Below are 10,557 nucleotides of genomic sequence, written 5' to 3'. Positions count from 1 at the left end.
ATTTTACTTTGAAAAATATTATATTTATGAATATAGAACATCCAACCGTTGATAAACATACGTTTAATCACGTTTAATTTATTACTATATTTAATATATACAGGTATACAATTGTTATATTTGTATTTATTTATACAGACGAGCGGAGTGCAGCGGACGACAAAACATCTTACAGCGAGTACTATCTAATTAAGACTGTTTATTATAATATAACGGCTATCGCAGTATCGCGCTGTCGTCGATACCGATTACATAATAGTATAAATATGAATTAGGTAGGTAACATACATAACATTATTCCTCCTTATAAATAATAATAATAATCTAATAACATTTTATAATTCAATTACTTTTGCTTTCACATTCTTATTATACTGAACCAACATATTATAATTGTACACATAATAATTACATAATAATATAATCAATAATAATATAAACACAACAATAATAATTAATAACTTATACATTATTTTTTTTTTTTAATCACTGATGTATTCCTTCGCTTAACATACTAGATTTTAATTTATTTATATGCACCATTTTCACACTTCCATTAATCATCACTAAATACATACATCCACTCAGTACTTTCATAATTTTACCTGGCAACCAATTTTGACCTTTTGCTTGTGGGTTTTTTACTAACACATTTTTATTAATTTCAAAATTTTCCGATTTTCCAATTGAGTGCTCTAAAATAATGTTCCCCCCTATTTTTGGTTTTAATACTGTTAATTGTGTTTTCGGCTTAATATTTAACATAATTTCTGCTGGACAACAACCTGTGTCAGCTGACGGTGTATTTCGAGAAGACAATAATACATCATCTATTTTCGTTTGCATTCTCGTTATCTCTCTCTCATTACACAGTGACTTAATTAATGTCTTCTTTATAGTTTGTACCCCTCTCTCCGCCAAACCGTTTGACTCCGGATTATACGGTGGAGAATGTAATAACCTTATACTATTATTAATACAATATTATGTTTTTAATTCTTTTCAACCAAACGGCGGTCCGTTATCGCACACAAGTATTTCAGGCGATCCAAAAGTACAAAAACAATGGCTTATGACTCTGATTACCATTGTTGCGGTTGTATTATTTAACGCCCAACATTCAATCCATTTACTTCCACTATCTACTAGAATTAATAACTTAATTTTATTTACGTCCAAAAAATCAATATGAATACGCTGCCACGGTTTTTCTGACTTCCGCCAGGGGACAAAAATTTTATCATTTTTACTTTTATCGTTTTGATTAAACTGACATTGTGAACAACATTTTATATACTTTTCAATACAACTATCTATATTTGGCCACCATACATAAGATCGAGCTAACATTTTTGATCGTACTATACCTGGGTGGTTTTTATGTAAAATATTTAACACTTGCTGTCTTAATATATTTGGAACTAAAACTCTATTTCCTATAATTAAACATTCCTTTTCAATTGATAACTCGGACCTCCTACGAAAATATGGTTCTGACTCGTTTTTATAATTTTTATGGCCAACCCAACCAGACTTAACCTGCTCACAAACTATTTTTAAAACAGCGTCTTCACTTGTTTGCTTTGCTATTTCGTGTAACGTTAATGGTAACTGTTCAACTAACATTATTGAACCTAAATCTTCATCAATATTTCCCTCTATAGGTAATCTCGATAGCACATCAGTATTATTTATATTTGACCCCTTTCTATATTGAAATTCATAATCATAACCCGATAATATTATAGCCCATCTCTGAAGTCTTGACGAAGCATGTACTGGAATATTTTTGTTTTGATTAAATAATGTCTTTAACGGCAAATGATCCGATACTAAAATAAACTTTCGACCTAACAAATATTTATGACATTTTTTTATTCCAAATATAATAGCTAATGCCTCACGATCGATTTGGGAATAATTTTTTTCAGCTGCCGATAATGTACTCGATGCAAACACGATAGGTTTTTCTTCCTTATCTATTATATGACTTAGTACTGCACCCACACCATAACTAGAGCTATCGCACGTCAAAATTAATGGCAAATCTGGGTTATAAGTAACTAATAACTGACTTTCTTTTAATACTGATTTCGCACTTTTAAATGCTGACTCGCACTCTTTTGACCAAATCCACTTAACATTTTTTTTTGTCAAATTATATAATGCGGGTAAAATAGTCGATGACATTGGAATATAACCTTGATAATAATTAATTAAACCTAAGAACGATATTAATTGACTTATATCCTTTGGTTGTGGAGCATTTAAAATCGCTTCCATTTTATCATCCGTTGGGTCAACCCCGTGCTTATCTATCATATGACCTAAAAATACCACACTTGAACGGAAAAATTGACATTTATCAAAATTTATTTTTACCCTATACTCTTGTAAGCGACTTAATACCAACCAAACTTTATTTTTACAATCATCGATGGACTTTCCACTTATAATAATATCATCCAAATACACTTGAATATTTTCTAGCCCAATTAAGATATTTTCCATTACCGCTTGAAATTTACTAGGAGCTGAAGCTATACCATAACAAAGTCTATTAAATTGATATAATCCTTTATGAGTATTTACAGTAAAAAAATGACGACTCGACGATGCTACCCGAAGTTGTAAATATGCTTCCGATAAATCTTTTACCGTGAAACATTGTCCTCCTGTTAAATTATTAAATACATCGTATATTCTTGGCAACGGATGTTGATCTACTTTTACGTAAGGATTTAATGCATTTTTAAAATCGACACAAATTCGTATTTTATTATTTTTTTTTGGAACTATAACTATCGGAGACGCCCCCACTCACTTGTTACCACATCCGATATTACCCCTTCCTTTTCTAATCTCACCAGTTCTTCTTCCACTGCAGGTTTTAACCATAGATAATATAAGAATGGATAGGACATAAGAACTTATCACATGAAACTTTAGTGATACTATTTTTAAGGTTATATGGGGCAAATATTGATATGATAATTGATAAATAATAATTAATATTTTTAATATTTTAAATATTTAATAAAGCTTAGAGTAATTTTCCAGGCACAAGAGGTACAACAATCAAAACACAAACTGACAAATATCTAAATATAACTGACTATCATGTTATTCATTATTATTTAATAAAATAGTTTTGCACATAACCTTAAAAAGCCCCATATCGTCTTTCTCTCTTTACGTTCTCTCTCCCGCAAAAAAGCACACGGCCCCATACGGAACTGGTATAGGCATGTCCTATCCATGCTTATATTATCTATGGTTTTAACGCATAAGGCACTTGGTACGCCCTTTGAAATTTCGGTACACTATTTTCTCTTAGTTCCAAATTTACTTCATGATTTTTATACATTCTTCCTCATTGACCAACCTTTTTACTACACCCGGAAATTTCAACTTAATTTCACTCACTATGTCGTTCACTTGATTTTCATTGCTTTTTTTTGTACCTTCACTTTTTTTACAATTTATTTCATTACATTCAAATTTTATTTTATGACAATTAAAAATATTTTTCCATTCAGGAAACAATTCATTTAACCACGAACGACCCAAAAGTGACTTTTTTACACAATTTTCTGTTACAATTAACGGTAATTTAATAATTTCATTTTTTGAGAAACTCACATTTACAATTAATTGACCAACTACTGTTATAGATTCCCCATTTACTGATGACAGATTAAATTTTTTTTTTAAATTTAATTTAGTCTTTCTAAAATATCTGTCAAAAATCACTTTTGGTATTACAGTAACTGAAGCACCGCTATCGACTTCAAATGTCATTATTTGATCATTTACAACCAAATTAATAATGAGTGGTTCATTTACTATTAAACTTTCAATACTATTTATACATTGTATATTATTAACAGTTTCTACTAATTTAATAGTTTTATTCTTATTTCTACACATTACCGATACATGTCCTTTTAGTTTGCAATTGAAACACTCCCATTGCTTTGCTGGACAGTTACGAGCATCATGAGTTCTTCCACACCGGTAACATTGACTCGTCTCCTTACTTGATCCCTGTTGTGACTGACTGTACGATTGACTACCTCGTTTTGACCCCTCGGCGCTTTAAATGGTTGACTGACTACTACTTGGTACTGCACTGGTATTTTTCTTTAACTGATCTGTCTTAGACTGTGGTTTATTTTTGTAATTTTTTGCGATCCAATTTAATTGAGATTTATTTTTTATATAGTTGGACTGATTTTTCACTAATTCTGAGTCCAAAGCTTTTTCACATGCTTTCTGAAAAATTAGTGATGACTCTCCCAGAAATTTTCTTTGACAAGCTTCATCCGCTAGACCTACAATTAGTCTGTCGCGAAGTGCATCGTCCAAAAATGTGTCAAATTCACACTGACTTGCTAACTTTTTTAACGTAGTGATAAATTCTTGTACCGATTCCCCCGGATTTTGACAGCACTGATTAAATTTAAAACGGTCACTCACCACTAAACGCCGTAGCGAATATATCGCGTCCAAATATGTGACTACTGACTAGTTCTTCAAAAGTCTTTTCTGAGGGATGACACGGTAAACATGCGTTCTTGATTTCATTTTATTGATATTTATGGAAAAAATAACTAAACAAATTGAAAACTGACAATGTCCGCAAACAGCTCAAAAAGAGTCAAATTATTTTCAAAATTGTATGGTGTATAGAAAATGCTAATATAAACATTCAGTGAAATTTTCAAGTATCTACAGTCATACGTTTTTTTGATTACAACAAAATAAGAAAATCGTTACACGAGAAATCGAGTGAATATCAAATGTTGTAAAAATATGAATTTCAAACAGTCATAAAAATTTAATTTGACTTTCTTGTAGACATTTTTTTTTTTGATAAAGGTAGACAAACTTATGAGTAATCTTATATTACATTTTAAAATCTTAGATTTAAAAAGAAAAATTTTTATGAATTCTCAACTCAAAATAATTTGCTTCGTGATTTTTCCGTATTTTGTCAAAATTTGAACTTTAAATGCTTATAAATAAAAACTGTGACTAAGGATTTTTAATTTTTTTCATCTGCCGTTGAAAAAATTACCTAGGAGCCTTCTATTAAATTTTCAAGCTTTTTTACTCAACAGATAAAATTATATTGATAATTATTGAAAAAAAAACTAAAAAAATTGAAAAATGACAATGTCCGTAAACAGCTCAAAAAGAGGTCAAAATATTTGGAAAATGTTATGGTGTATAGAAGATGCTAATATAAACATTCAGTAAAAATTTCATGTCCCTACGGTCATTTGTTTTAGAGTTACACCAAAAACCAAAATCGGTTTTCTCGAAAACAGATTTTGCGTGAAAATTCCAGTTTTTCCTTAATTTTTCTTTTGTTTTTCACGTCGCTTGTGAAAACTACTGGAAAATTTTTACTTTTGACCCCCCATAGTACCAACTAGATTCACTTTCCTATCAGAAAAGTTACTATTGAAGAAAATCTAAGCACTTTTACTGTCCTAAAAGGTGATGACAGACACAAAAATAAAAAAAATAAAAAAAAAACACACATCATTGTAAAATCAATACATTCATCGCTTCGCTCAGAATCTAAAATACAACAGTGGCGCAGCAGTGAATAATGTTATTCCACATACGACAAACTTAGTATAACTTTGATACTTTAGAGTTAAATCATACACTTACGTATAAATAGCACGGGGTCCGCGTTGTACCGCAGGTAAATTGCCCACCTGATAATATACTATAGAATTTTTATTTCAGCAACGGAAAAGTTAAGATACTGATTGTATGCACAATATTTGGCGTTTGTGGCGTTGTTATTTATTAAGCCAGAATTGAGTGTGTGCAGCTGATATAACCTTGGATCAAGTAATTGACTTATTATTGTGTGAAAAAAGTACAGAAAATGTTAAGAATGTTGAAAGTTTAGTTTTTAAAAATGTTTTTCAACTATTTAGGTTCATGTTAATTGTATAGTTTTTTCTTAGTGTAAGAAATGACTAGATAACCTTGCTTTTGTTATAGGTATACATGGGACCCATTGCTCATTTGCTATGAGTAAGTATAGTAAGTGGGCCCTAATTATATCCAGTTTCCCGGTAGGGTACGCGCCTGATCACAGCAGTAGTTGCCTGGTTGGCCCATTCAAAAATAACAAATTAACATAATAACCCTTATGGCTAAAAAGTATATAAAAATAATAGTAAAAAAACTCACAGTTTTGTGGAGCACATTCTGACCAGATGGTCCTATAATAGCTGTAATAATGTAACAACAGGCAAAAGAATAATAATAATTTGACTAAGATATTAGTTGGCCCTTATGTGTTTCAATCATAATAATAATAATAATAATAATATACTCGGCGAAAAGCACCGACAAAAACAACATAATGACGACTCAACACCACGGTGGCTATAATACGAGAGTGACAGTAAAATACAATAGTAAAAACAAGCGACGATAGGCGCAAACGAACAAACACGTATAGTTGTATAAAACCACTCGGAGATTAGCTACTACAGATTTATAATAATTAAAGAAAAGCTTCGGCACATAGGCTTAACTTTCGCGTTGACGATCTGTTGCGCACTGGCTGGTCAGAAACAGGGCGCCGGGCGGCGGCTCGTGCAACAAACGTCGACCGCGACTGAAAAGCTCACTACCCGCCCTTGCCACACAATATAGGTAGGAACTATATTATATTGTATAAACCTACCTACTTGGTAGACTCTAATGACGTTACCTACATATTATTATTATATTATTATTATGACGTATGTTACGTCCCAACCGACGTCGATATATACATCAACGCTGAAATGTACTAGGTTATGATGAATGTTTATCTAACAAAGTACAAAATTACAATGTTATAATCTATGGTGGAGAAGAGTGGTGTTACGACTCTAAATAAATTTGATAGTTCAAATATTTGTAAAGGGTATAAAGTAGATTCATACTTGAAGACACAAAACTCTTATGTTAATCCAATTGGAAATGTTCGACACATTTCATGTCAATTTATTATTGAAAAAAAAAGATATTTGCCAGTATTGTACCTGTGCTTTACGAAGTGTAAATCGAAAAAAACTTCGGATGTCAAAAATTATCGATACACCTTCTAGGAAAATAAATATTTTGCTTAGTCCAAGTAAACCACCACAATTAAAAAGATTACAAATGAAGTATAAATTAATCAGGCAAAAAAAAAATTCGAGCTGAAGCACTCAACAACAATATTAATATGAGGATGAGGCTGTTTTCTTACAAGCACAACTCGGATGTAAAGAAAGATAATATGACTAAAAAAAAGTAGCAAAATTTACAAAAACTTAGCAATGTACCATGTTATGATTTTAATGTTGTGTTTATTTTTTTTTTTTGTTAATTAATGTGTATATTATAATTAATTTGATCAAAAAAGTTAATTTTTATTATTTATTTTAATATTCTTCTTTTTAATCTCAAGGCTCTAACAAAATTAATACTTTATTGTATACAAACCTAATAGTAATAACTAATAACTAATAAATTATAATTGACAATATGCCTATAATAATTAATATTAAGTAATTATAGAATTTTTCAGACTTGGGTAAAATACTTTTTAAAAGTATTTCAAGTACATATTCCAAATAATTAAAAAAAAGTATTCAAAATAATATGTATTTGAATACTTTATGATAATAATATTCCTAAGTATTCTAAATATTTTTCGAATACTTTTTTTAGTACATTTAGATCTCAATACCAAAAATATTATTTTTTTAATTCTGTGTTTAAAAATGAACATTATTATAATCTTAATAATACACACATAATATATGGCTATATATAACTATTAGTTATAAATTATATTCAAATTAGTATAATTAATAAGTAATAATTAGTAATGTATACATATACAAGAAAAAAGTATTCGGAATACTTAAAAATATACCGGAACACTACACTACCCAAGTCTGCTATTCTGCTAAAAAAATGCACATTAATTGGTGTATTTCCTAATAATTGAAATATGAATAAACAGGGCGAACCGACTACTAGCGCTTGGTGGTGATTCTGTTTGATAACGCGACAGTAAGAATTCACTTTTCTTATCCAGTGGCCAGTCCTTATTATTATATGTTCATGCTTATGATCATAACGTTATTATAACGTTTGCAAGCCCTGATACTGAATAGAACGAGTAAAGCTCCTGATATATTGTTAAAATAGCAGTTAAAAAATATTAAAAATACATAGACACAATTTTTTTTTATAAGCATTTAAATTTAAAATTTTGACAAAAAATATCACATTTCAAATTTAATAATTATTTTGTAGTTAAAATTTATAAAATGTTCAACTTATTTAGCTAAGGATTGAAAATTTAAAACAAGATTCCATGTAAATAGGTTATATATAAATTACTTTATTCATCTTAATATTGTAACGTCTCCTCTTCACCCGGGCTCTTACCCGTTCAGGTGTCGTTCTGTTTATATGAACGAGGTCTCGGAGACTCGACCTCGGTTTGTGATATTATTACTAGGGATCAGGGTTACCTTATGTGAAGCAAGTACTCAACGTAGTATATATATATGTATATCTGAATATTAATGTATTATTATTATCTACTACAAGTTACAACATCGAAAGTATACTTATAAATTATAACTCCGGGCTACCGATCGGGCCATGGTGTGTCGTGGGTGCCGATGTCCAAATGTGGGTTGAGCTGGTCGTCCGCAGGTCCTCTTCAGGTCGTTGTCAGTCCTCGAGTTCCACTATCGACCACCGACTATGACTCTTCATTCTTGACCATCCAACTATCAACCGCCGACTATATTCTATCGACTACCTCACCGAAGACTCTATCATAACTGACTACCGCCAGGCGTCCCGGTCGGTTATTTACACGATGTGAGCTAAACATCGCGTCAGCATAATATATATTTCATACATATATACACATTTGTCATTACTAACACTCAGCATATTAGCCGTGCTCAACGTAGGGATGACGATAATCGTTACAATATCATCAAATATACTTTTTAGCTAAGAATAGAAAATTTAAAACAAGATTCCGCGTAAATAGGTTATATATAAATTATAACTTTATTCATCTTAATGTCATCAAATATACTTACTACTTAGTAATATCATAGGCTGACTGACCGTTATCGCTCAGAATCGTTTTTCTTATACAATGATATTAAATCATTGAATTCAAATTTAACACCATCTATTACAGTGACCCACTTGTAACCCACTGTACAGCAGAGCGACATCCACTTACCCACCTTTTCGTAGATTGTATATATTATAACTCATTATTAACAAATAGCAATAGCAATTATGCAATGAAGTAATATGTGGTATGTGCAGTACTAGATCTATGTTGTTTATTTAAAAATATTTTGGTGTGGAATTAGGTGTGAGGTAGCAAAATATCTTAATTTTAGGCCCTGTATTGAGTCTATAGTTCTTTACTATAGGCGGCATAGACGTATAGTATATTCAGAATTGTAAATTGTATATAAATATACTTAACTATCTATTATAATATATTATGTAATTCTTAATATTATCGTTTTGTAAATAAATAATTATTAATTTCAAATCTTCAAAATATTACCTACTCTATGATATTAGTATACTACTAAGTAAATGAAAAATAAATTAGTCCAACCAATATTTCACATTTCAAGGTATTTAGGTATGTATACGTCATAGATATTACAGAATTGATAGGCCATTTCTAAAAATTTCTAAATTCAATATAATATTGTTATCTATTATTATTACTCTAAGCTTCTAATACAGAATAAAAATATTAAAAAAATAATTTATATTTTATAGGTATTCATTTTCTGTGATATTTTCTGTTCATTTTCATCCATTATGATAAGTTCAATAAATGTCCTAGGCACACCATAAATTTAATTTAATCTATTATGTGCCCTAAATATCCATTATGTAATCTGTAATACTTGTAATAGTATGAATATTGAATTCCTAGCTATAAAAAAAAGTTCCTATTTATTTTCAACAGTAGGTAGGTAAATTAGTACCTGTGTATAACCTATGACTAGAAGGTTGTAGGGCCATAAGATAGACACACATGTATAATTTTACAAATTGAATTAAGAGGACACTACCTATACATTTGTTGTGTCTCCGTCTTACACACTATTGAAACTAGTGAACGAAAATTTGTTATGTCATACGTGTGTAAGACGGAGACAACAAATGCATGGGTACCTATGTTAACTGTTACACCCATTCTCCCCCCCCCCCCCTGTAGGGACGCGCCTCACTTATTTTGATGTAAACATTTAAAAGGAATAATTGACTGTTGGTTTTGAGCAACACGCCATTACGTGTATGTGGGGCGAGGATTATTGTACCTATTATTATTATATTTTTTATAGTACAGTTTTTTTTTGATTTTACGATCACTACGATCTCTTAATGTAACTTTTTAGTTATAATAAAATTTTTCAATTTTAAAATTAGTTTTTTCTTTATTTTTACGCCTAATACTCTACGAGTCTCTAAAGACTT

General features: G+C 30.3%; 1 protein-coding gene across 1 annotated transcript; it reads right to left on the bottom strand.

Moving 5' to 3' along the window:
• Window positions 1-1,002: 1,002 nt before the first annotated feature.
• LOC132935085 (uncharacterized protein K02A2.6-like) lies at window positions 1,003-2,511 on the bottom strand. Its single transcript, XM_061001539.1, has one exon. It carries the CDS (start codon window positions 2,509-2,511, stop codon window positions 1,003-1,005), a length of 1,509 nt encoding a protein of 502 aa, XP_060857522.1.
• Window positions 2,512-10,557: the final 8,046 nt, after the last annotated feature.

This window comes from Metopolophium dirhodum, chromosome 1 (genome assembly GCF_019925205.1).
Source record: "Metopolophium dirhodum isolate CAU chromosome 1, ASM1992520v1, whole genome shotgun sequence".
NCBI classification, from domain to species: domain Eukaryota; kingdom Metazoa; phylum Arthropoda; class Insecta; order Hemiptera; family Aphididae; genus Metopolophium; species Metopolophium dirhodum.
Note: the sequence above shows the minus strand (reverse complement) of the source record. Positions and strands in the feature narration are given on the sequence as shown.